We start from the raw sequence: 27663 nt of genomic DNA, 5'->3' as shown, positions 1-27663 counted from the left end.
GTGTAACAATTTTGTTTTTTTTTTATTTCAGTTACTTTTTCACATAAAACTTTATGTAAGCTACAAAAATCGTGAAATGCAGAAATGGTAATAAAACTGCAAACTTAAAAGTTCAGATAAAAAAACATCCATCTTTCCCTGCTAACAATGACCATTTAAAACGAACCATATTGTGATGGATTCATTTAATAAACATACCATACACTTCTCAAAAATAAATAAAGAACAACATCAGAAAAACCAATACTATCAACAACATGAAGCATTTAGTAATTTTCTTTTTCCTTGAAAGACATAAATGACATTTCTAGGCACAGTTTTAGGCATTATAGAGGACACAGAGGCAATAGGTTAGTGTGCACTGCGCTGTACAAAAATACAGTCTGAATAAATTACATTGCTAGCCATAAGATTAGACTTCACTTGCCAGTCAGTTCATTGCATGTTTAATAATATACAGTTACATGCTAATCCATATATATCATTTATATTTCAAACACATAGGTCTCTCTATATTTGTTTTTAAAATTTACAAAAGCTAAACGAAGTTGTGCAAGAAATCCAGAAGAGGTGCCAGGTATTTGTCAGCACCGGACGGTATACTTTAAGCTTAAAAAATACAAATAACTAGCCCTGCTTGCAAGTTTGCTATATATATATTTATTCATATATATTTGGAAGAAAAAAAATGGATTTGTTGTGGGAGAGAATCATTTTGCCAGTGAGATAAAGTCCAACAACTGAAATAATGGTGACATGACACAAGCACAACACACAAAATTATTAATTTGTCATACGTACACTCAAGACACAGATATGCATCATTTTTGTGGCTAAAAAAAACAAATCAGCATAAAGTTGTATTTGCTTTTAGTTCAGTGCTGAGAAACAGAACGCTTGCTGAAATTTGCAATGGTAAAGGGGAAATAAAGCCACTGCAGTAGCAACCTAATCTAAAGGTAGGTACCTATGTCCACTTACTAGATGCCCAAACACAAAGGGAAAGGGCTTGAGAAGTCTGAGAGGTGTGTCCTGATAGATTGCATCATCTTCAAGACGAAAAGCACATGTTGAAACTGAAAATCAAACTTCTGACTCAAATAAGAATAAAGAACTTTGTCTTTAGGCATTCATGTTTGTAAATTGTTTTGCCTGAACACCTTTCACATTAACAGCCGGTGGTGACTTGCAGAGCACATGCCGTTCATTTGCATTTGCCTTAGGCCTGACAGTTGCTTTCACTCAAACTCTACATACAGAAAAATAATTTGATAAATTAGTGGATAAGATATGGGTTCAGCATTGTACCTTCCTGTCAGCACAGACCAAGTGCCACTCATTGTCAGCACCAAAACACCATCCTCTTAGAAAGGTACAGACATCTTCTCACAGTGGGCTTCTCTACACTAACCTAATTCCCATGCCAAACTACAATGTTCTCCATGCTGCTAAATAAAAGCAGAACTACACAGCTGTTCAGAAAGATACAGAGTTAACTATATACTGAATATCTGCCTTAAGTCAGTCTCAGGAAAAAAAGCAGAGTTACAAACGCTCTCTGGTGCCTGTGAAACAACTGGACATAATTTTTCCTCTCCTTTTTGTTCTCCAGGCATTGCCACACAATCCCTTCCATGTCAAGCTATCATTTTGCTCCATCTAATCTAATTAATCACCACTGGTCCTGCAAAGACTGCCGATATGGAATATGCTGCCATGGTAGTAAAAGACCGAACTCCAGAGAGCCCCAGAGTTTTATAAACCTTCTTCATAGGTCAGCAATACTCACACAACAACCTCCTAAAGGCAGCCCTGTGGTCCCACAGTCACTGCAGAACCTCAGCGCCCTGTAAATGGTGGCACAGCATGAACACTATCGATGCGATCTTAACATCCAGGAATCCAGGAGTCTTTTCCATGGAAGCAGCAAAACCATTTGTGCAGAGGTGGATGTGCAGCCCCAGCATATCTGCTTGTGCAGAGGTCCACATAGAATATATTTTAATTTTCTCCATTAAAAAAAATAGTTATTTCTGAAGATTACAATTGTATAAAAATATGCTCATAATTAATTGAAAATATCCAAATAAGCAAATTGTAAACAAAAATAAAAGTGATGCAGATTAAATATATGTGAAAGTTCTCCCAACTTTATCTTCTATTTCATTTCATGAGTACAGTCTCTGGATGTTTTAAATGGGAAACATACTAAGCAAGGAATAATTGGATGTACATAATCATCAGACAGTCCATTATAAATTCAGCTTTTAAAAACAAGAGATTACCTCCTGAAGTGCTAATGTTTTCCTATGGACATGATGGATTCTCGGCTGTATTCTTGATGATCAGAGACATTCAGAACTAACTAGACTTTTAAAAAATGGCAGTTTTTTAATTTGCAACAGGTTTAGAAAAGAATTTTTAGTAAGTATTAAATTACACATGGAATAGCAAGTAGTTTTTTTGTCCAGTTCTACCTTAACTTGATGTCAACTTTTAAGCATTTCCCATAACACAGAGTCTGTACAAGGGCATATACAGAAGACAAACCATTTTATGTTTATTTTGTAACACCAACCAAAATTGGGGGTACCAATCCAAGACTTTCCAGAATGTGTACAACGTTAGTATTTTAACCACTGCATCACAGCTCATATTATAATTTAAAGACAAATTGTCTCTCTCCCTCTGCATAAATATCTGCATTATATATATTCATTTATACTAACAAATACCTTTCAAAAATATAACTGAACTTGTTCCATATGCATTCTTTTCATGACAATGTTTGGAAGTTAAATGGTTGCTTAGGACAACTGCAATTCATTCATACCTTTCAGATGCCTGAGGGACAGACCAGGTCTTTTCCTACTCCCCCTTACCTCCACCCCTCCAGCAAAATACTCAAGAGCTGAGACAACTTCCAACTACACAGTCAGAAGTCTGGTTTGGACTTCCTTCAACAATCTGCTACAGCTGGCACGGTGATGTCGAATTCATGAAATCCTGTGCGGGTTGGTGGCTTGTTTGGGTTTTCCTTTTTTTTTTATTATTCTCCCAGAAGACTGTTGAATGCAGATATTAGACAAGTCATTAACCAGTTACATTCACTTCCCTCAACACAGTCACTTGCAAACTAATTTCTTAAGAGTGTTTTTGAGCAAGTAACAAGGGACCAACACAGCCTATTGTACAAGATGCCACTGCCTGCTTATCAGACCTCTGAATCCTCTATGATACAGGGAAACTTCTAAATGGAGCCTATACCAGCTGCTCCCCTGAAGGCAATGGCAGATGCTGGCATTGCATTCTCATTCCAACTAGTTTTCTCACAATGATCGCTGTGTCACGTAGATCCTTTTGCTTGTTGTCAGGAAAAATGAAGCTTACGTATCAGCAGCTCGCAGCATCTGCCTGTGTAAGATCAGTAATCCTAGTGTTTGCAGTTCTTTTAAATGGTTGTAAAAGCTGGTTACAGTGTTCACACCCAAAAGGCAAAGGCTATTTTATCAACAGAGCAGACTGTTTGGTGCTCCACGAGTGTTCTAAAAAAACTGTGAGCTAGAAAAGATGGGGTAATCCTTTTTGTTTTTTTTTTATTTTTCTTCTCATTAAATGATTCTAGTAATAGTCTTCATAGTTCTTAGGGTTCAGGCAATAAAGAATGGCACCCCCAAATGAAAATATAGTTGCACCCCATGCCAGGCCATAGCCCCAGTTGAACTCATGGTATATTTTCAAGCTGACCGTTTCGATGAACTTGATCGGGTAAAGGACTAAGCTGCAGACCTGGAGAACAACTGGAAGAGAAAAAATAATACAAATGTCAAAAGAAGCCTTAATTTGTTTCCCTAAAACAAGGAAAACATCACATATCTGAAATTAACATATAAAATGCTCCTGGTGAGTTTTTAGCTTGGAAGTACTGTTCTTTTTGAATTACCTTCCTTTCACTCACAGGCAACACAGCAGCTCTTCCATAGTCCCTCGTTGATGAACAAATGTTACTGCTATGATATAATGACAATCCTTCAAATGTCCACAAAATAAACAGCAAAAGGAATATTTTCTGTATTCCTTTCTGTCTCTGTGTTTTAGTTTGCAGTCATTATTCTTTCCATAATAGCAAAACTTGTTCTATTGCCATTATAAATAAGTCAAAACGAGACACAAGAATAAACGAATATTAAGAAATATAGCTGAGAATCAAATAATTTACTTAGCCTAGAAATAATTCACTGTAGTAGGTGATACATATTTATGCTCAGTAGACATTCACTGAATTACATATTTCATATGCATTACTGTATAGTATAATCAGAATTAAGGACGTTGTCACACAGAATACCAAGGAATCTATAAAGTTTGATCAGTCACTAAACTTCAAACTGGCAAAACACTGCCTTATGTTACAGATTTAGGGGGTGGGTCAGAAATGTTTTGTGATGAAAAAAAGCTAATAAAATAGATAAAATCCAAGGCAATAAAAAACCTTCAAAATCATTACTTCCTACAGCACTGTCTCAGAGGCCAGATCTGCTGCAGCCCAATCCACACATTTGCAGGGGAATTCAGCAAAGCTGTTAATTATTGTGCTACGTTAAAAAAACCCACATACAGTAACTTGAAAAATACAAAGAGGAAGAACCTTGATTTTCATAAGATTATCTCATTTTCACGGGCATCCATTCTTTTTTAAATTCAGACTCACTGTTAACAGAATATTGGGACAACAGTTTACAAGGTGAGCAGGTGAAAGCCACACTTGTTCTGAACACAAGAACAAGCTGTATGATGTAGTGATTCTTCAGGCCTCTTGTTCTGCCACCCACAAAAGATCAAACATCACAGGAATCATCCCTTTTACCCCTCAAATACATGATATGTCCCATCACAGTGCTCCCTTCCATCATTTAACAGTAGCAATTTTAAAGACTTCAGCACATAACCATCCCTGCAAAACACCCCAGGCCCTGTCTACAGCCAGGCCGGGAATACACACACGACTAAGCATGTGCTTACAGTACTTGCAGGCCTGATGCATGCTCTGATGACAAAGTTAAGTGGTATGCAATATAATGCCATAATGACTACTTTCTTTAACATTTCCTGGATAATTTTTTACAGTTTATTAGGTGTTGTAAGAGGAACAGATGCAATTTGAGAAGTGTTACAAAGCCAGCGCCAATATAAAATGCCAGTGGATAAAAGGGAGGAAGACTACTTTGGACCACAGAAGCTGTTCTGAAATTACACTGAGAAATTACAGGAAAATAAAAAAGCAGTAATTATATTCTCCCACTGCTTGAACACCTTGCACACTCAAAATCTCTCATTTGCCTTCTCACTCCCACATGCATCTTCAGTGTTGTCAAACTGGCCCCTTTCATTAGCCCTGGAGACTGAAGCTCACCTGTCCTATGGACAGGACTCCTATGGGGAGATGATTTCCCATGTTCATTAGACCCTCTATAACACTTCATAAAAAACTCATTGGAAATTCCAGCTCTCCCCGCCTTAGCCTACAGACTAATCTTTGGACTCCTACTCGAGACCAACAACCTGAATAATGTTTGCTTAGTGGATTTTCTGATGGGGATACCAAAATCCACAGGATTTTTTTTTAATTCTACAGTTATTGAAGTGTTACTTTATGTTATTCCATTTTAATATAATTTTTTTGTCTGTCAGCTAACAAAATACTGCGCAACACTGGAGAAACTTTGGCAGGATACACTAGAGAAAGCACCTACTCATATGAAAAGATTATGCATTCCAATTCTGTATAATGACAGCATCACTATACCCAAAAGCACCTCAACATATGCTCAGCTTCCAACACGTCTTTAAGACCATTCAAAGTCAATAAGGATTTCCGAAGATGTATGGAAACAAACAACTTTTTTTAGTGACTTCCTGAACTGGGATGCAGCATCTCTGCTGAGTCAATACAGAAACTGCTCCGTCTGTGTCTGTGTCAAGTGCAAACCAAGGCAACTCTCCACCTTCCCCAGTGTAACATATGAAGTATGCTTAACTTCAATCTACAGATTGGACTTGTCAAAACACAACAAAAAAGTGATTCTCTTGGAAGAGGAACATGCTGCTAAAGCAGCAACACTCACAAAAGGGGTTTCTGACATTTTTATAGTTCCTGCTTTTGCTACTACTGGTCCAGCTACACCATTGCAAAACTCAAAGGAAGTGCTGGCAGCAATTGGCTGCTGGGAACAGCCACACTACAGAGCACTGTCATCACTTTGCACTAATTTTGCCTTCTGTCATTGTTTTTCCCTGTAGAGCAGGAAGGGAGCTGTGTAAGCGAGAAACAACAGGCAGCGAAGTTATGAGAAACAACCAGTATGACCCAAAAAGATCTTGAAACCAACGCCTGCAACTACTGACCTGCTTCTAACGAATTTAAAGGAACTCCATGCTATGTTGGCCTGCTTTAGGAAAGCGTGTACAAACTCTCTTCAGAAGCACTAGTTTTTTTCTGTAGAAACAACGGGCTGCAAAGAAAATCTTAAAAAATCTGCTACTCAAATGCTATTCGAGAAAGGCTAATCATCTCAAACTGGATTGCTCACTTCAAATGTAGACCCATTTTTATGACTAGCACTATGATGCTTGCAATTTGGGAACAGGAATACTAGTTTTATTCCATTTACATGAAACATAAGCAATTATATGTTCTCATTGCACTAAACATGCAGAAGTCTTAACAAATGCTTCAAAACTAGGAAAATATAATTTCAGTCATCTTTTTTTTCCTTGTTCAAATGTTTGACTATAACACTTTTGATATCAATCCCCATACACACATACACACACACTCTTATGGTGCGGCTTACTAATTGATCTGTAATTATGAAAGTGGTGGTTCTGGCTAGTAAGTTCTGCACTTCTGTTCTCTACACCATTCCTCCCATTCCTCCTGATAATTTCACATGAGCACTTCTTTAATAACTAATAGGTGTTGCACTTTCAAAGACTACCAGAAAATGTAGCTGCAGCAGTGACAGAAAAAAATCCGTCTTCTTTAGTATCAGGCAACCTGGCAATAATGAAAATGGACACAAATCTCAGTTTCAGAGATTCTGGATGGACATCAGCCAAAAAAAAAAAAAAATCGTAAGGAGGGTAGTATGGGCCAAGGAGAACATGCTTGGAAAGGCTGTGGAATCTTCATGCTTGAATTTTTTCAAAACTGGTCCAGACAATTCTGTCGCTGTTGTGACTGTTCTGCCTCAAAAAGGAGATTGGACTACATGACCTACAGAGTATTTTTCACAATAGTATTTCTTTGATACTATGACTCTTTCTGCTGCCCTGTAGCAACTTGCACTATATCCTACTTAAGTCAGTCCTACTCTTTCAGACCATTTGATCAACTTCTCAAAATCAAATTCTGTCTTCAAATGTATCTGCAACTTTTTCTAGCTTCACTGTAAAATTTGAAAAAATAAACTTTTATTCTATCTTCCACACCATTATGACAATAGGTAATACCACAGAACTCAGGATTCAATCCAGCTGGACTGTGCTCTGACTCTCTGTCAGAATTAAAAACTATATCCTCTAAATATTCTCCAAATATTATCTGCCACCATTTTTTATTACTCTGTCACCTGTAATACTTTCCCTTAGCCACTGTTTCCCTAGCTTGCATATAAAACCATCTTGTGAGATGTGTTAAAAGCTTACTAACCTCAACAGGTTATTCTCCCAAACATTGCTGCATTTGTTAAGCATCAGAAGGCAAACTTTTTTTTCCTGTTATGGACTTCCAACAGGTAGACTTTCTCTTTCTGACCCAAAATTAAGACTCGGTTAGCACTTAGTTATCTGGTAAGTGTGTCATGAAACTCCTATACTGACATGTCTGTGAAATGGTGCTTTGAGGATGCAGTTTTCAGAGCCAGTCTGGTTCATGAGCACTAAGATATCCCAGCAAGTACATAAGCTAGTGACTTCTACTAGACCAAAGAGCTGTCTGAGCCAAGGTGGCTCCAGAACGTCCTGCAACTGCCTCTCTGTGCACGCCACATTTTTCCATTACCTGAGGTATTCCTGTTCCTCTCACCATTAAAATACATACTGACAGTTCTGTGAAAATACATTCACAACTCTTCATTACTTGCTGGCTTATTCCGAAGTGTCTAGGTTGAGGGGGTTTTTTGTCCATTTGCTTTCTCATCTCTTCCAGTTCTAGTCAGTCAATCTTCTCCCTCACCTACAAAGTTGCTAACTGAAATCTGAAACTGAGGGGAAAAAAAAAAATCAAACCTTGAAGGAAAAAAATATCCCGGAGCCAACTGTTTGGACTCTAAAGCACACTTTTCCATTTTGTCCTTTCTTCCACTCAGAGACATTTTCTACCTGACACCCACACAGATCATTCAGTGTCTCTGGGCAATTCAGACAACGTCATTTTTCCAGAGACAGCTGGTAGACTCCTAACCAGAGTCACATAGAATATTTGGGCTAAACGACCAATACATTTTCCTCTTAGACGCAACAAAGCACTAAACCCCCCCTACCACCAACCTTTTGTAGTAAAGACTAGAACTAATTTTATGCAGAGGAGAACAGATTAAACTTTAAGACAAACAGTAGAATTTGGGGAAATCTTTTCTTAGGGAAAGTTGGGTTTTTTTCTTAGTACAAACTTAACTACATACTAAATGAGCAAGTTGGAAGACAGGCAGTGTATGGCTGAACAATTACCAAGTTACTACACAATGTTATGAGAAATAAAGTCAAAAGCCAAATACGAAACCACTACAGAAACTGAATAATCCCATTTTCTTCAAGGTTAACTGCTCAGCATGCTTTAAAATCTCAGAATTAACACTAAATTTTAAAACAATGGTACCAATACTTTACTCATTCAACCAAACCAATGTGACACATAGAACAGAACCAGACCACTTCCATCGAGGGAATCTAATCCAAGGTTGCTTTCATTTCCGAAAAGGAAATGTAATCTACAAATATCTCTTCAGCACATAAAAGTGCATCTTGAAGGATTCAGCGGCTCCATCAAGGTAAGGTTAACACCAGGGGGCAGCAGGAGCCTTCCCCGGAGCTCTGCTTCATCCCAAACACCCTGCAGTTCTGTGCTCTTATCCTTTCATATCCTTGTAAGTGGCTTTTTTTAATACATCCCCAAGACTAGGTTCTGTCATCCTCTTCATTATGGGCTATCAGAAGGGGCTTAAGATGCTGGCTCCAATGCAGATATGAGTGACAGGATGAAGGCAGACCATGCTTGGTGAATCTCAGGAGAATCTGAGACATCCTTGCTGATGAAGCCCCAGAACACCAAAATGTACAAAAGGAGATGATTTGATATTGTAATTATACCTCTCTGGAGCAGTCTTACAGAAAATTCAGATTCACAGGTCTCCCTTAAGATTTTGCGATAGTTTATATAAACTGTTCCATTTTCATGTTTTTTAAACCAAGCAGGGACTACACTGTGACAGCTTGTTAAATTAATCACTAAGTAAGCAAGATGACACTATGAAATTAATTCCTTATGGCACAGGGGCATATATAAACACCTTGCAAGATAATCCTATTTAGAGCTTCCAGGGTTCATCTTTGGGCATTAATTTGCCTATTTTAAAACTGTAAAAGGAAAAACATTAAGATAAAAGTGGCTTTGCATGAAGAATAAAAACGGGGACACCAAACAGAACAAAGGCACAGATTAAAAAGGGTACTTTGAGATTTACGCTCTGTAGTTTCCCCCGCTGCATGAAATTCACAATACAATAAATACAATGCAAATAAATAATTGTTCATGAACTAATAATAGTGCAACTGCAAAAGTGATTTATGCTCTGGAGAACCTATATCCTGCAAAATCTCACCGGAGTTAACACAGAAGTAAGCCAAACATCTCTGAATCAGTATGCAGAACAAGGCATGTTTTCTTCACAAAAGAGAAGTTGCTCTCATGAAACCATTTTAGTGGTGCCAGTGCTCACCTGCAGCAAAGAGCATGACTGCAACTGGTCTGTAGAACCGCCTCCGAGATCCCACGCAGATCGAGATCAACCCAACCAGGAAAGCTATGAGAATAATGGCAGCACCACCCAACAGCAAAGCCAGAGTAGCTATCTGCCAGTCTAGGGGAAAAAAAAAAAGAGAAAGGAAAAAAAAAATTAATTTCAGCAAAACAAGCCCACAGACCTGACAGAAACAGCAAAATATGAGGAACACAGAGGCTGCATCAAGGCTCAGGTAAATAAACAGCTGTGCCTTGAATTTCTTTTCGCCTCATTAGTGAATCACCTTTATAAAACAGATGTAACTCAGAAGCAAAGTGCCACAACCTCCCACACTCACTCAAGGCTTAGTTGGCCTCACTGGGATTTTGTCTTGAGTAAAACTGAATAATTTGGTCCCCTGGTTTTTATCCAATTTAGAATGAGAAAGCAAGGCTGGATAAGGATTAGCTAGTGTGTGTTAGCTGACCTTCAGTCTGTTGTAACTTTGTCACAAAAGAGAGTGAAAGTCAAACCTCTGCTCGAGCTGATTAGGATGACATACTAAGAGAAATGCATGGAGCCTCACCATACACACCTGTCATTTGGAAAGCACCAAGGCCACTTAATATGAATAATAAAAGTGAGGTAAAGGAAGGAGATGCTCAAAGGAATTTTTAAAAAAATATTCAACACTAAAAAAGAGCTGGAAGTCAAGCCTTTATAAAGACAGTAACAATCATTAGTTGCAGACCCAGTCAAATCTCAAGCCCATTTTAAAATGTCAGTTATCCTCAAGTGTCACTTCTTCCCCCAAAAGCAACTTCTGCATTTGGCCCAGTGCATTTTTTGGTTATTCTCATACATAATGGATGCGGTTATAAACAACATTCTTGCTGTCTTAAATCACACAAACCAAAATCCATTTGTAAACTGATGACCATGATGGGTCTATACAACATTCAAGATATAACTTAAGAGCTTCTGTGGGATTTTAGAAAGGCACAGGCTTTGTGCTGTCTCTTTTTTGCAGAAGAATATCCAAGACCTTGCCTCTATCCAATAACAGGCATCAAGGACTTATTACTACTATTTACCAATTCAAGGAAGATGACATAAAATCAGCTTGTGGGAGAAGGACCTATGGATCCTATGCATCTCATTACTTTGAAAATACTAGCACCCATGTGATACTCAGGATAAAATGTCCAAATGCATTATATAGTTCAAAGAAAATAAGATTAATTATTTCCAAAATAAATTTAGAGATCTTAAGGTTACTAAAATAACAACAAAAATGCACATTCTCTTTTGGAAAAGAGTAAAAAGCATTGTTTTAAAAAGCAATGCATCCAGTTTCAAGATTAGTCTAATCTGCTGAAGATACTGACAGTGAAGTTGAGGAGTTTGGGAATGGAATGCTGGCAGTTATCACCAAAAAGCCTTCATATATTATATGAAAAAGGATGAAAGAGATTGAAAGAAGAAAGTAAATAGAAGAGCTAGAAAGAAAGTGACTTTAAATGCACACATTTATTTTCATTCTTTTCAGAAATGTTGTTTACTAATACTTTAATTATTAAGTACTCAACCTTCCAAGCTATTTTACTCCTTCTTTTCTTACTGGACTAAAACCCAAGGCTGGGAACAATCTCTCATTCTCCTACTGTCAGCATGCAATCTCTAATGTCAGTTTGTTATGTGTCCCACTGCTATACTATTATTATTGGGATGAAAATATGATTTTAGTACTGGATAGAAATGTCATGGAGAGTTGTTCTTAATGCTGACATGATCGTTCAGAAACACCAAATGGTTAGTGTACTGATGATTTAGAAAGGATTCTTCCAATATCAGAGTGCATTACAGATATAAAATACAGAAATAAATAAACAGAATTGACCACTTTGGAACAATATGAAAGAAATCCTTGCACTAGAAAATTACACAGATACAAAGGCTAGACACATAAATCCATATTGCACCAAAGTTAAAAGCCATACAAAATTGTTGAAATAAATCAAAGTGCCAGATGGGAGAACTCAGAAACTAAGATTTTTGACAGCCACTACAAATAATAAAATACTAAATGTTATCTTTGCATTGATCAGATGCCAAAGTGTAATGCAAAGGGAAGGTGTGCAACATTGGAGTAGCAGCGAAATGGAAAAAACATTGAATATCCTATTACTTTCCAAAACCACATTGGCCAGATCACCAAACAACTGAAAATAACCTAGGCAAATATAATATAAGCATGGGGCTAAAATATAGTTTGACTTCCAGGACAGACATATATGGATTTTATAAAGGTTAAAAAATAAACAAACTACCTTACTATAGTACTGATGTGGGAGGTAGAAGGACAAATGAGTGTTGGAAGACACCTACACTGCTAACTAAAAAAGAAATTACTTGGATAAACAAAATTAATTTCTTGAGTAAGGCAACCTACTCAGTGATGCTGACAGCAGCACAAAACTGAGGCTTTTACTGTTTCACACTACCAGCCAAGGATCAGGTAGTGAATGGTGTGTTCTGTTGTGCCTGAACTTGCCTATTTATTTTAGCTCCAGCCTCCCTTCAGAGGAGCATACAACACTACCAGCCTTTGCCTTGAGCTGCAGGTGAGTGGGACTTTGGTTGAGAACATTGTGAAGGTCAGACACTAGTGCACAAAGAATACAGGACTAAACTTTCCTATACTGCCTACCATGGTAGCTACATGTTTAAAATTCTTTGTCACCTTGGAAATATCTTAACTTCCAACTCTGAAAGCCGTTTGATCTGGTGATAAAATAAAGCCTATGTTGGATTAAGGAAGTAAACTCTTCTGCCTGGGTCTTCTACTTGACAGCAATTAATTTTTTTTGACGAAAAATCCAGGCCATTGGACTTTACACAAAATAAAAGAAACATCCAAAGAAAATCGAATCACTACCTCTGAAGGCAGAACACCCTATAAGTCAGATAGCTACAACAATATAACCACATACAGCAAACACAGTTTTCTACAATAAAAATCATTACCGCTCCTCAGACTACCCAAGAGTGATTTATAACACACAGCATTAAAATGGGATCAGCAGACTGCTCTGTTACATAGTGTTACTGGTACACAGAACATAAACATCATAAGCCTACTTTAAGAATATCCAAAATATGCTTCTACCACTTCTAGGCATGCACCAGTCTTGCAAATAAGTCACTATACTCAGTTCAGGAGCCTCAGTAGTTCAGTGAGACTGCATGTTCTCACAGAGATAGAAACATGCATAAATATGAGCAAAATAGGACCTGAGAGATGATAATTATTAGTTTTCTGTATTCAAAACATAACATGGTTACGCTTTAAGAGTGCACATCAGCATTTTTCATTGTACACTGCTGATTTTCTATATTATACATCTACCTCAGAAAAATATTAAGAACGAGTAAGATTTCAGTCACACAAATGTTAATAAACTTTTAAAAAATCTCATAGTCATGCCTCAAATAAGTTGCTTTATTGGTTCAGACTGAAAAGTCTACAGAATGCATAACTCCAGATTTTTTCAGTGTTCTTTTTAGCAATATTTTAAGAATTACACTGATAATACCACCTATCCCATCTGAACAACTAGAATTAAAACATTTTTGACAGTTGTTAAGTAACTCCAGAGATTTCTTAATAAAAGCCTCACTTAATATATACTATTTTTAGGTCTGCAAATCCCTAAGAAGCATCACAACCATGAGAAACACATACTGCAGTTCTGACAGTGATGACACTGTTTGCATATTTGTAATTATAACAATCTGCCTATTAGTTTAGGGATGTGGGTTTCAATATTTGGAAATATATATATATAAATATGAACCTAGGTACTTAACACATATTTCCAAAACTTGTATGGTGTTCATTAAAATTACCATCTTCAGTTAGAAACAAAAACCTCCAAAAACTGAAACAATATCATCATGGTTTTGGGGGCTAATTGCTCATACATCAGTCAGGGCTTTTTTGTAAGGACAGCTTGGTCTCCTTGCTCTTTGGAAACTCGGCCTGTTTCTCAGTGATACAGAAGCCCAGTGTCAACTGCACACTGAAATATGTGATTCTCCTCCCTTCTTTCTCTCAAAAGAAATGACCTAAGGCTTTAAGCTGTACAGTAATTTTTAATTAAGAGTAGCTCTATTTGCTCCATTTCTTGGACAAAATAATACTTCAGTACTAGGATAAAATCAGAAAAAAGCCATAAAAGAAGAAGAAAACTCATCAAAGCTCTGAAATTTTTATTTTAATAACTAGGTCCTTCTTTAACATGAGAAAGAGCAATGCAAAAAGCAAGCATTGTCACAGATGTTCTGTTTGCAGCAACGTACCCCAAAATTAAATATTTTATCTGCATGGTATTCTACACTAAAAGAAGTGGTGGGCATAGAAATATACTGTGGAACATGTGAAGCATTTGTGTCTAGGGCTCTTTCAGACAGTGCATGTGAGCTGAATTAACTTCTTACGAAACAAAAAGTATTCCCTCCTTTCATACAGTGGCTCTCCACCAAGTCTCCTTCTCATAAAGGCTAAAGTAAGAAAATACATTCAGCTGTTACATGATGAAGGCAATGACTGACCTTCTTCTAGCATCAAGCAAAACCTTGGTATGGAACAAAATGCAACATTCACAGAAGTTTTTCTGATTCATTGCAAAGCTTCTACTTTTCACGTACCTGCCCTCAGCCAATAAATATGCTTAGAAATTGTAATATAGAATTTAATATAAAGAATAATGAATTTGAAAGAATGTGTCAAGCAGAGAAAGTTGAGGCACCCACACATAAGAAATTAAATATAACCCACTCAATATCATAACAATCAACTTAGATAAAGAAGATGGCTAGAGATATTCCTAATTGCTTCATATTCAAACTTAGCCATCAAATAGCCAACAGAAGCTTAAAAAGTGCAGTGATTACATAAAACCATAAAGGTAGAATCCAGTTTCTAAAAGTGCACTGCACAACCAGTAAGATTTTCTCTTTCTTCAGCACAATCAGACGCACAAACTTCAGTGGAAGGGGAAGCTCCAGTGAATTTGGTGGAAATGCTGAGGTAAAATAAGAACTTTCAGTGGCCATAAGTTCTCAGATCAAATTACTCCACAGAGAAGTCAGTCCTTTGGAGCCTCACCTGAACCATAATTATGGCTTTTAAGGAGATTCTCAGATGAATTCAGCTGTGGATGAAAGGGATATTGGCTAAAGCTGGGAAGCCCAGTGTCCATAAGTTACTTGGTCTGTATTCCTCTGCTCTTGTATAGCCAGCACTGCAAGCAGAGTCTTTTGGGACTCTGTAGTATACACTTCTGCACACTGCAGAGAGAAGCACTTTCTGACAAGATCCATACCAATCCTCCATAAGTTGCTCTAGCTACAGCTTACTACAGTCGAGTTTTGCACAAAAATCACAAGTATTTTCTGCTTGTTGTTGATTAGTGTACTATGCTTACTACTGCTGGCTGCTGCACAGACATACTCTGCCTTTTACCTTGTCTTTTTATTTTATAGATTAAGATTTTTTCTAAAGAATGAAAATTACTTGTGCATGTGGATACTCAGACACTCAAAAGCATTACCAGAGCTATGGGAAATAGCCAGCTGTGGCTGAATGCATCATTTCCTTAAGAGAGAACTCAAACACTTCACACCAAGGCTTTCTTCTAAAAGCCATAAATTTGAACACATAAAATAGCTATGCGAGGTCACAAATATGTTAAAAATAAGCTTTTTGAAGACATGTCATTTTCTGCTGTTTCAACAGGAAATTTACTTGTGCTATTCCCTAAGAAATCAGTCTTCATCCACACATAACACATGGGACAAGGTCCTCAATAACCCAAGTCTCACACAACACCCGTGGGCTTAATGGGAAGACTTTCCCATAGCTCTAAATCACCAGGACACTGACAACACTCGAAGAGAAATTTAAGCATTTTATTCTGGGTGCCAAAATCCCTAAGTGCCTTCTAAGGATAATTCAGAGGCTCCACATAAGGCATCAGTCATTTTCCATTTACTGTACAAGATGCTTGTAGGATGATTTAGTGTTCCTGATGCCAAGTGGAGAGTCACTTAGAATCAGTCAAGGAAAGAGAGAACAAGCACAGAGACATCCAAAAAACACCCAACTGGGGCAGACCCAGATATGCCTGTGTCTTACAGAGATGCAGAATGCTAATGGATAACGATGGCAACCAACCAATGAAAGAGGAAAGGCAAACACCTCCTTGGCTGCCATATACCAGAGGCTAGAGAGCTTCTCAGAAGCTGCAAGGTCTTTGCTTCCCAGCTCCAGCTCGGACTCAAACCTCTGCTCCCATTTCCCAGGGGGATTTTTTAACTGCTAGGGTAGATTGTAACTACTTTCTTCTTCTGTCTGCTAGACCTAAGCCTGAAAAAGACGAGCATGAGATTTATGAGGTCCATGAGCAAACAGATGTGAGGGAACCCAAATTTGAGTCTTGCTTCTGAGTGCCTCTTACTTAACTGGTCCCTTCCCACATTCTGTTGCTGTTCATGCACCTTTCCACTGAGGTACAATACTGACCATACTTACCAATACTGTAAGGCAGCCCAGACTCAGGGCTCTCTCACCTTTGAGGGGAAAAAGTCCTTAGCAGCCATCCACAGAGCTGCACCCCTCTCACTTGGACTCCTCCTATGATTTCCTCTTCTCCACAACAAAGATGACTGTGATGAGAGGGGAAGAGGCTGACTCTTTTCCAGGCTAGATAACAGGCTAACAGCAGGATGCTCCAGGCAGTAGGTACTCTGCCAACTACCCTCCTCAGCCTGGGAAGGGCATGCTTGATAGTTTGGAGGAATAATTAGGTAGCCACTATGCAGACTCCAATCAGTCACTTTGCAATGAAAAGCAGAGTCCCCCGTGCCATTCACCCAAAGATGGCACTGAGAGTGCAGGGGACAGTCTGCTTCCCAGAGAAGTGAGTAGCACACAAAGCAGAAATGGTTCATTTCTCAGGGTAGTCCCTACAGCAGCTTTGCATAAAATACAGACTGCATTAACCTGTCTGATGTCCCCATCTCGGCTGCCATGTTCATCAGACACGTGGCTCTGAGGCTGCAGGACTCAAAACTTTCTGTGTGCTTCAGCACTGCCCCAAGTTTTATCTCCCCTCTCTACAGGAGATTGGACTGTACAACAAAAGCAATAAAGATATGGTAAGCAACTTTACTGCTGTGTAAAAGCAACAGATTTTGCAAGACAACAAAATGGTCCAGTGCCCGGGGGGTTACAGATGTATGAGCAGTTTGAAACATAGCAGGTGCTTGCTCATGTGCCCACGGACACACATCTCTCTTGAAGAGTAAAGCTTGCATTCCTTACTTATACAAAATATATACAGTTTGCAGAGGGGTGGGGTGTATTGTACATCTGCTCTGAGCTGTGGCCTGCCTTTATTTCCAAAATCACACAGTAAAATCCTTAAAAAGCAGCACAACTTCAAGTAAAGAATTAAGTGGTGCCATTATATAGAGCTTTATTTTATAATTTAAAAGGCAATATGCATTGTATATCACTTTTGCCAACAAAGGTCTTCAAGACAAGCACAGCATTACAGAAAATCATGTAAGCTATAATTCATTCACAGAATAGTACAGCATGTACTTAGGCATTTCCTCCACTGGATATATAGCATTCTTCTGAGATTAGCTTGCTACTATGCCATTTTAATTATTGGCTATTCATTCATTCAACAAAAATAACAAAAAAAACCCCAAACAACTGCACACACCCACAACTCCAAGGACTTCACATAAACCTGGAAATCTTAGAATTATGTCATTAGGAAAGGAGTGTGGGAGATGTGTTATACAAGCTTCTCATGAAAAGCCCAGCTTTTCTGACCTCTTCTGTATATGCTACTACTTTTTAGCAATCTGAAGTAGCATGCTTTGCAACTGAACAGGAATGTAATTATTTTCCACAGTTACCAGTGTTCTTCAAGCAAACTGGCAATCCTCTGCAATTTTCAAAACTCATTCCATTGTTCCTTAAGAAAAACAATTAGCATTTAAAAGAGTTTCAGGAGTACTTCCCATCAAAATGATGGCCTTCATATTACAGAACTGGAATAAGTGAAACACAAAGAAATACAGCTGGATGGACTTTACCCCCTCCTCCTGCTTGTTACCTTGAATCTTATGTGGTCAGCTTGGGCCACAAATTAGTAAGAGAGGCAAGATCACTCTATGCAATTCTAAATAGAAAAATCTCATCAAATATTAAAACTACTTGTATTATTCCTAACAGAAGGAATATCTTATTTAATAAATCTTGACACAGTGGGATCACTATTGATTTTACAACTGCAATGAACAACAGCAGTAACAATAACCCATTATAGCTACGAGTCTTTTTTTTTTTTTTTCTTTTAAGACTATTATCACTGATAAGGTGTTTGGTGCTCTTGACCTGATCAGATAAACTCATACAAACTTCATGTATTACACATAGATGTGTTCTAACCACATCTCAGCTGGTTGGAGAAGGGTGGCTGAAGTGGAAGCCTCCATCATACTAAAAGGTCCAGACTGCGGAAGAGGAGTGACAGATCTGCTGCACCCACAGAGCATGGCCTTGGGAAGTCTAAGGCTAAAAAAACTGGTCCATTTGTAAAAGAGGGATCAGACCTTAAAATATTCTATCAAGGGCTACTGTGAGGGGTAGTTAACCAATTTAAGGCATTCTGCACAAGTTGAAGAAGCCAAGTAGAAATCAGGTATAAACAGAGTATCAGCCATCATAGAATCACAGAATAATTTAGGTTGGGAAGGACCTCTGGAAGTCATCTAGTCAAGCTCCCCACGGAAAGCAGGGCCAATCTCCAAGTTACACTCAACTTCAAAGTTAGGTCAGCTTAATCAGAGTCCTAGAACCTAAGTTTGAAGTAGTATGGCTTTTGATTTTACATCCACCTTCAGATACAGTGCTGGGGATGATTATTAGAGTAATACACAAAATTACAGACTACAGTTTTCAAAACCAGAGGGAATGTTTCGTTCTTTCCTCTTTACATTGTATGAGCCATTTTTTTCAGGTTAGTAAAATTACATTAGTTCTTCTTATGTTATTTCACAGCAAACTACCAGCCTTGCTGAGCTTTTTACAAATACATGTCAACATCAAATCTGAGCAATGATCCAGATCTTCTAATGAGGAAGCTGCTTTTGAGCTAGCAATTTCCCCTTGGAACAACTCCTTAAATTCCAAACAAGGAGATACCACCCAAGACTATTCAGGCATGTCAATTCAGATATCTGCATCTAATGTATAATTAAGGTTAAGCCCCTTGAAGTGCTACGGAATGAACAGCCTCTGATGCTATTTTTATTTTAAGAACAAATTAGAACAAAATTACAAGCATAAAACTAGATTCAAGTTGTTTAATGCACTGTGCTGTAAGCTAAGCTTACCTTCATGGTTTGTTCATCACAAAGTTTAAACACATTCAGAGACCCTGTTGCTCGAGAATGTTTTGTCTTTAAAACGCTCATGGGCAGTCCTAAAAGAGCACAATATTCTTAAAGAAAACTGAATGTTGCATAAGGAAATACACAGGTTGTAAAGTAACAAAGCCAATTACCCCCACATTCACCAGAATGAATATAGTTAATCAGTACAAAACCATTCAAATGTATTTATATATATGCTGTTTTCACAATAAACTGAAATGCTGCAAAGGAGCCACTGTTTTCTATGAATAGCATATAAATGTACTGAAGTCAAAATACACAATCTTTACCTGCAGATCAGATTCTATGGAGCCATTTATTTCTTCCACATCATATATGTGTATTTTTGATTTAAAGAGCTATAATGGCTGTAGTCTATTGCACAAATTCAAATTTACTGTTATTAATGCTGCAGGAAGAAGACAAGTACCTGTACAGGTAGAGACACACCAAGCAGTTGTAAATGGGATGCATTCAATTTTAATGCTGTGAAAGACAAATATTCCTAACATAACTCTTGATAAATTTGTAAATGAACCATCATGAATTAGATATAATGCATTTCAAATAAGATCTAAAAAAAAAAAATTGTTTAAAGACACACGAGTTTAAAATAGAGCTGACCTAAAGACAACTTGTGCATTAGCAAGTTAAGCTTTGATCATAGAAAATAGTTTTATGCCCAGACAGCTGGTGAAACTTTACAGCTGCATTTCTGGATCTCAAGATTTTATCACAAAGCTTTCCACATTGGCAACTTTGCTAGTTTTTCAGCTCCTGAAGCTGCTGATAGCGGGAATTTTAGAATTTCATCTAGGGAAGAAGAAGACAAGGGTTATGCAAGAATACCTTTCTAGCTCCTGCACTTACAAAAAAAAAAAAAAAAGATTGCTTGCAAGTTATAAAAAAAGCCTTTGGAACAGTGAAAGAATCAATGTGAGAATACATACTCCAAACACTAGCAGTGCTCACGGAAAAAGGAGGGATTATTTCTGGCTATAACAGCCAATGCAATTGTGCTCTGTACATTTCCTTCTGCTCTCCACTACCAAGTTGCCCTTTTGACAGCAGTCAGGGGTCCTACATCTAAATACAACAAAAGGTTTTAATTAAACCTCAAATATGCTTTAACAGTTTCTAGCAGGAGCTTGCCCTTGATGATGCCACTTGAGGTGCTCTCCTTCAAGGGATGATGAAGTAAATCTCTTAAAACCATGGGTGAAGATGCCTTTTTTCCTGTGTGTATTACTGCTTTTCACAGCTAGCTAGCTGCAAAGCTGCCTGCACCGGTATCAGACTAAAAGAGCTTTTCCCTGTGGGAGCTCTCCACTATCTCCAAAATACACTGCTTGCTAGATTCTCAATGTAAGAGGAAGGTGCACTTAAAATATGAAGGCAAGCACACAAAATGGTCTCAAATGTGAGCCCAATCCAACTTGGTGAACTTACTGGGAGTCCTCCTACTGACTTTAATGGCATTGCAACACACCAGCAGAAGGCAAAGGGAGAACGGTGCAGTTTCTCATATTTCAGGTCTGCTCAGAATGCACCATTGTGTGCCAAACATGAGGAAAGTGAAGGGCTTGTTCCAGTCACCTCGAGTAAAACAATCATTCACTTCTTCACCAGTAGCTTGTGAAACCTGCCTCCACTAGACTGGAAAGTATCTGAGAAAAATGGGTAAAGCTCATTCAAGGAGCTTGAATAAAACTGGACAGGCAAGAATCTGGGCACATGACAGTAGAAAGCACCAGGAAATGACAGATTTTCAACACATAGCATCCAACGAAACTATGTTTCATTCCTATCCGTCCTCACCCATTCATCTTCCACCTTCCCACAAACAGACAGGTGACCAATTGAGGAACACGAGAGATTACTGTCCTTTTATGCTGTTCCATGAGCTGTCCTGCTTTTCTTAACGTCCCACTTTTGTGTGTATGTGTGTCTACACACGCATGCGTGACAGGGAGATGGATCGAGGGGGGAGCCCAATAAAGTGTGTGCGGAGTCGCGGGGGGGGGGGGGGGGGGGGGGGGGAGAGGGATTTGAAGCAGGTTCTCATTCAAGCCATTTGAAAAGTCTTTCTGCAATCAAGGGGATACTATTTCAGGAGACAGGGAGAAGGGGCAAAGGATTCACGTTGCTAAGGAGACACGTAGAAGCTGACATTCCTACATAAATTTCCATTTATACCAGGGGAGAAAAAGAAAGCACTCCAAACTTTTTGTAGATGCCCTGGTAACTGATTGAAACCGACGTTTCTTTACAATACATTTTGGTGTTATGTGATTTAAAACAAAATCCCAAACAACATTCAAACCCTCAAATATTACTGCACACGACAGAAAAAAAAAAAAATAAGCCCAGCAGTAAAGGAACCTGTGCAATTCCTACTCAAGCAGAAATCAGTTATTTCCCAGGACCTATACACAGACGTCAGAAGAGAGAGGAAAACAGAACACATCTAGAATATAGTCAGTCCCTTGTCTTCCTTCCCAAGATAAACATCTTGTCCCTGCACGATTTACCCAACCAGAGAGCACAGCCATCCAAATGGATGATTTAGCGAGGCAAGTGTGTGTGTGTGGAGGACAGGGAAGGGGATGAAAACGACGTGGGGGGAGGCTGGCTGCATTTGTCAGTGTTTCTACTGGGGCTCCAGAAGTTGCTATCAGGCATAAAGTAAATAAAACCGCCCATGAAAACCAAAACAATTACCATACTACAAAAGAATTTACTGAAAGATATTCAACAGGCAGCTTGTTTTTATCATTCACAACCTGTTTTTGAAGTACTCCAAGCAATAGTGAAATGCCATGAAAAAAAATAACAAGCTATGATCAAAGAACTAGAAAGGTGAAGAGCGAATGAGCATCACGAAATCACAACGGGGAGTGTGGCATGAAGGCAAAGGAGCATGAAAGACGATGGGAAGATCAGTACCTGCTAGAGAAAGACACACACACAAGCAAACCCGGGTTGATGGAGACAGTCAGAGCCCAGGCGTCTCCACTCTGGACAAACAACCAGTTTTGGTTTAGGAAGCCCCAACTTTCCAAGACCAGTGACTTCAAGGGATGGGGGCGGAGGGGAATTACAAGATACTCGATCCCAAACAGCTTCTCACTGTATAGGAAAGCCGCCACACGGAAAAATAATCAAAACTAGTCCAAACTAGGGATCTTTTGTGACAACATCGAGTCAGATACGGAACCATTCATCCCTTTCTCCCACAGAAGCCAGCCCCGCATCTCTCCTGACCTCTGGGCCATCTCGCGTGCAGAGGGACGAGCCGAGCGCGGCGCTCCCCTCCAGCACACGCCGCTCGCAGGGACCGCCGCCGCCTCCGCCCCAGCCCGCGGCCGGCGAGATGCGGGCTCGGAGTCGCGCAGACTGGGGAGGGCAAGCGCCGGGACCAGGCAGGCAGGGAGAAGGAGGAAGAGGATGGGGACGGACGAAAAGGCTCGGGAAGGGAAGGGGAGGGGTGCGGAGGGCGGGAGGACAAAGGTGCCGGTGACTTTTCCCGGCGCGGGGAGCAAGGGCGGCAGCGGGCGAGGCGGGGAACCAGCAGGGGCAGCGGGGGTGGCGGGGCAGGTCCTCGGACACTGCTCCCGTCCGAGGAGGGGGGTGGCTGACCCCGGGAAGGGGCTGCGATACAGTCCAGAAGCAGGCAAGGGTGAAGGAGAGGCATCTTGGGAGATGCTGGTGGGGCAGCCAGGGCAGCGGGAGGGGGAATAATTCTCAGTGCCCGGGGAGCGGGAGGCGGCCGAGAAAAGGGGAGAGGCAGCAAGGACCGAAGGAGGGCCGGGCAGGGGCCGCACAGAGAGGACAGCAGGCGGCCGGGGCGCCGAAGGCGGAGGGGAGCGGAGCGGGGCCGGGGGTACCCGGGGGGCTCCAGGGCAGCCGTATCTCACCGCTGTGCAGCGTCGACTCGCAGAGCCAGCTGTCCAAGTTGCCGGGCTTGCGGCAGGACTCCCAGAGGGACAGGTAGTACTGGTGGTCCGCGGTCACCCAGGCGGGGCTCAGCACCGCTCCCAGGTCCAGGCACAGCGCCAGAAAGATGCACACCAGCCCCACCAGCTTCAGCGGGGTTAGCACCGAGACGCGCACCTCCTCCATGCCGCTGCCGGCCGAAGCCATGGGGGCCCAAGGGAAACGAGGAGGAGGAGGAGGAGGAGGAGGAGGTGGACGCGCTGCCGCCGGCCCCGAGGGGAACAGGAGCGAGAGCCCAGCTCCGCGCAGAAGGGGCGGGCGGAGGGAGAGGCAGCGAGACCAGCGCTGACTAACGGCGGGGAGAGGCTCTCGCAGGCGGCGGGCAGGGCAGCGCCGCTCCCTCCCTCCCTGCGCTCCCGCCCCGGTGTATCAGGTGCAGCAGCTCCCCCCAGTCCCTCCAGCGCCGCCCGCCCCGGCCCGGCCCGACGCGCTCCTCCCTCTGCCCGCCCCTGCCGGGGCGGCCCGGCCCGGGCTCCGCCGGGGAAGGGGCGGGAGCGGCCGCGCCGGGAGCGGGGCGGGGGCGCTGCGGGCTCCGCTCCGCCCCGCCGGGGCCAACTTTGGGGAACTTTCCCCCGCCGCAGGGAAGCGCTCGGCTCGGTTTGCCTGGAGTCCCGCCGCTCCCGAGCGGCCTCCCCCGTCGCCGGTGGGGCCTCGGGGTGTCCCGGGCTGGGCAGCCCCGGCCCCGCCGCCCCCTCTTGCCGCCGCGGCGAGAGACTATGGGAAAGGAAAGGCTGCCTCGGATGCAGGATTAGCGGTGCCTGACCTTGATTCTTCTTCTGAATTGACCTTTAAATCACAAGTTATTAGCGGAGGCTTTAAAAAAAAAAAATTCAGCGTTTCATTATTCGTGTGCGAACTTACCTGCAATTCCCCCTTCCCTCTCCCCTCAGCAGCGTTGCTGATCCCAAATTAAATCTTTGAGCCAAGGATAAGTACTTCACCCACTTTCCATTTAGTCTCTGTTTATTTTGCTTAATTAGCACTGAGGTGCTGAGAATGTCAAGGGCAAATGTTTAGGTTAGTTATTAAACAAGGTACTAGTATAATTCACTGTCTAAAGCAGCTCTTTCTCATAAGGTAGAAACACACAAAGGCACCAAAGTGAGTATGATGTCCATTAAGGATTATTAAAAAAGGAAGAGGAGGGAGGTTCAACCCTCGGATTTTAAAGAGAATTCTGCTACTTACATTTGAAGAACTATGAAGTGGGAAGAGAAAAATCAAGCCAGAATAGCCATCATCTAGTGAAGAAACAGGAAAAATATTTTCCATAAGTGTTAATTATTGTATCCCTATTAATATTATTTAGGTTGTGGGTTTGGGTTTATTTTTTTTCCCTCAAAGATTCAGTTCTCTTTCTAAGCTCCTGATCTTTCTTTCTTCTACTTATAGGAATGTTCACATTAATTTCAAAAGGTATGGGATTAAATCCTAATGGTTTGCACAACTTTCTTCCAAGTTTCATTCCACCCCGATCACAGTTCAAGGCTGAAACAGAAAGAAAGAGTATTATTTACATGGCAAACTTCTCGGAGCACAAACAGCTTTGCTGTTACAGCTGCTCATAGGAGTTAGTGTACGAGGTCTAGTCCTGGTTTCCCAGCGGTGTTATGTTAGAGAACACTTGCACATATTGCAACAATTTCTCCTTTTCTCTTTAGATGCCTCCTCTGTTAAAAGCACAAGAACCAAAGCTCAGTACCCTGATACCATAGTAGGTGTCTGGGAGTACATAAACAGAATGTGTGATGTTAGCAAAAGCTGGGTGTATTTCTGAAGGGCTTTTGGTCATAGGTATCTGTGAATCAACTAACACCAGTCTGTCACTAATCCTGAATAAGAAATGCATTTCCTTGACCTGTTCCTACTAGAACTTGGAAGAAAAACAGAAATTTAGGGTTCAGGTTTTGTGGAGTTTGTTGGGGTTTGTTTTGTTGTGGGTTTTTTTTTTGTTTGTTTGTTTTTGTTGTTGTTGTTGTTTTTTAATGTCTGATATTACTTCAGTAGGTCTATACCAGACATTAATACATTAGTCGATTTTTTTGTTTGATTCGTGTTTTTATTGCCTCCCAAATGTAAAATGTTAATTACTGGAAGAACATTGCAAGTACAATTTAAAGAAAAATGAGAAAGGATTTTAAAAAATCGATAAAGAGCATAGGTGTGCCATGCTCAAGACACCTATTTCAAAACTGCGTGAAGTTCAGAATCACAGTTCTGTTCTAGTATTTCATAAAAATGTAAACAGTTTACTTGAATATATGAAAACTTGTGATAATATATGCAGAAATAACACTGGCATCTATTGTTAATGTTGCCAGTACTTTCTGGCAACAAAGGCTCAATTTGTTTTACTTTTTTAAACCTTTGCATTTTGGGATGGAATTGCCTCTATCAGATACCTACCTCGGGTTGATTTTTTTTTGGTTGTTTGTTTAAAAGTTCCAGCTAAAGTTCAGTCATATGTAGTCTGAAAAATAGACATTTTCATTGTCTACAAAAAAAACCCTCCAAAGACTTTAACATTTTTCCCGGTGAGAAGCAGAAGATTGGCATACAGCCCCCCCCAAACACAAACTCAACCACAACGTGCACACTGCAGTACTGTGTGCTATGCTCAGGAGAGATGTGTTTATATCTTACATTCTCCAGAGTTCATCTGTAGTGAGTGTGCTGCATCCATTTACAGCTTCTGTGACTGAATGAACAATGTACCAGCAAATGGATGCTCCGTGATTCTCCAGCCTCCATCTTCTGGCCACCCACTGTTCCCAAAGGACCTGGGAGAGCGTGCTAGGGCCCGCTCTGGGAGTGAAAAAGAACAGGGAGATGTCTGCCCATCCCAAAGATATTGTGCTCAAGGAGTATAGGAAAAACAGCCCATGTGGCAGGACCGCTTGGTCCTAAGGCACCATCCGACACTGGGGGTTCAAGGGTTAGCAAGGCAGCCTGGGCTTCACGGAGAGCTGGAAAGAAGGCAGAGACAGCATGAATGTACAAGCAAGATTAAGTGCATAGAGGCAAAATGGGAAGAGACAGCAAGCAAAAGCCGAAATAGCAGAGTTCATAACAAAGTAACAAGCACCATTGCCTCAGAAATCTGTCTGTGACTTAAGAAGTATTGTGACTATCTCTTTTCCTATGGTGAATGGATATGAAATCAAGTGGAAAAATCTGCCCTGCCTCCCTGGGCAGTCAGTCCACAGAAGGAACAGCTACTGAAGCTATTAGTTCAAGTGATAAGGATCTCCTCTGTGTCGCTATGAAGACCTGACCTTTGCTGATGGCATGAGTTGTGGTTCAGTGCAATTTCACACACTGTGCTTTCCTCTGTACAAATAAGTAATTTTTTGAAATGTCTGAATGACTTGCCTGGATTCAGGTTGGGAATTCATACTGGAAAATTAAATCAATTACAAGGATATTTTTAACATGTAATCAAAAGCTCCTTAAAGACTGATGCCAGATGAAAGCACCCAAATATCTCTTACCATCAGTGGGCAGTTTTGATGGATCTCGATCAGTCTGTGAAATCTCTCTTACAAAATGAGAAAAAATATATCATCTCTAAATCTAACAGAGATGTTCATTACTGTTTATGAGAAATCATATGCTAAAGTCACAAAGACCATAGAAGTATCCCAAGAGAATTAATACTGTTATATTCAATAAAAAGTCAGTATAGAGGTAAAATGCAATAAATATACAGTAAAGGTTCTAAGAATTACTGTCTGCCTGCTTCATTTCCTTGGAGAAGTAAGGATCCTCTGAAAGCATAGCTCATGCTCATGTATTAATTAACATGCCACCATTTACATTATTCAGAAATATGTAGAAACACCTGAATTAAATCAGTCTAAATCTTGTCATTTCCAGATTTCTAAGTGTCACACTTTGGAACAACAGTATCTTTTAAAGTACAATATATTATTCTACATATGGAATTAAAATAGAGGAATTATAAATTAAAGCATTTCCAATGAGTAGTATTCTTCCAAGATACTTAAAGATGGTATAAAAGTGAGCCTTGTAGTAGTTAATTTCTGAAATGACATCCCGTATCTAAGCAAAGGTATTCTTAGAATAACACTTCAGCATCAGCATTTATCCTTTTTCTGTTGTTTTTTTTCCCTCTAATTTGTGTTTTGAC

At 40.3% G+C, this 27663-nt stretch overlaps 1 protein-coding gene across 1 annotated transcript; it reads right to left on the bottom strand.

Annotated features, from left to right (window-relative positions):
* On the bottom strand, positions 1 to 23971 carry TMEM47 (transmembrane protein 47). The gene is made up of 3 exons (XM_017810994.1): positions 23435 to 23971; positions 9999 to 10139; positions 1 to 3800 (listed from the first exon to the last, which is right to left on the bottom strand). The coding sequence occupies exons 1-3, from the start codon at positions 23658 to 23660 to the stop codon at positions 3622 to 3624; spliced, it is 546 nt and encodes a 181-aa protein (XP_017666483.1). The 5' UTR covers positions 23661 to 23971; the 3' UTR covers positions 1 to 3621.
* Positions 23972 to 27663: the final 3692 nt, after the last annotated feature.

Source organism: Lepidothrix coronata, unplaced genomic scaffold (genome assembly GCF_001604755.1).
Source record: "Lepidothrix coronata isolate B3197 unplaced genomic scaffold, Lepidothrix_coronata-1.0 Scaffold30, whole genome shotgun sequence".
Classification (NCBI taxonomy): Eukaryota; Metazoa; Chordata; class Aves; order Passeriformes; family Pipridae; genus Lepidothrix; species Lepidothrix coronata.
Note: the sequence above shows the minus strand (reverse complement) of the source record. Positions and strands in the feature narration are given on the sequence as shown.

What these genes read in the sequence shown, in the direction of transcription:
- TMEM47 (XM_017810994.1), bottom strand. Translation starts at nt 23,660, where the DNA reads ATGGCTTCGGCCGGCAGCGGCATGGAGGAGGTGCGCGTCTCGGTGCTA. An exon ending in CGAGTCGACGCTGCACAGCG is followed by an intron (nt 10,140 to 23,434) that starts GTGAGATACGGC and finishes TTTTTCCCCTAG; the next exon opens with ACTGGCAGATAGCTACTCTG. An exon ending in AGTCATGCTCTTTGCTGCAG is followed by an intron (nt 3,801 to 9,998) that starts GTGAGCACTGGC and finishes TTTCTCTTCCAG; the next exon opens with TTGTTCTCCAGGTCTGCAGC.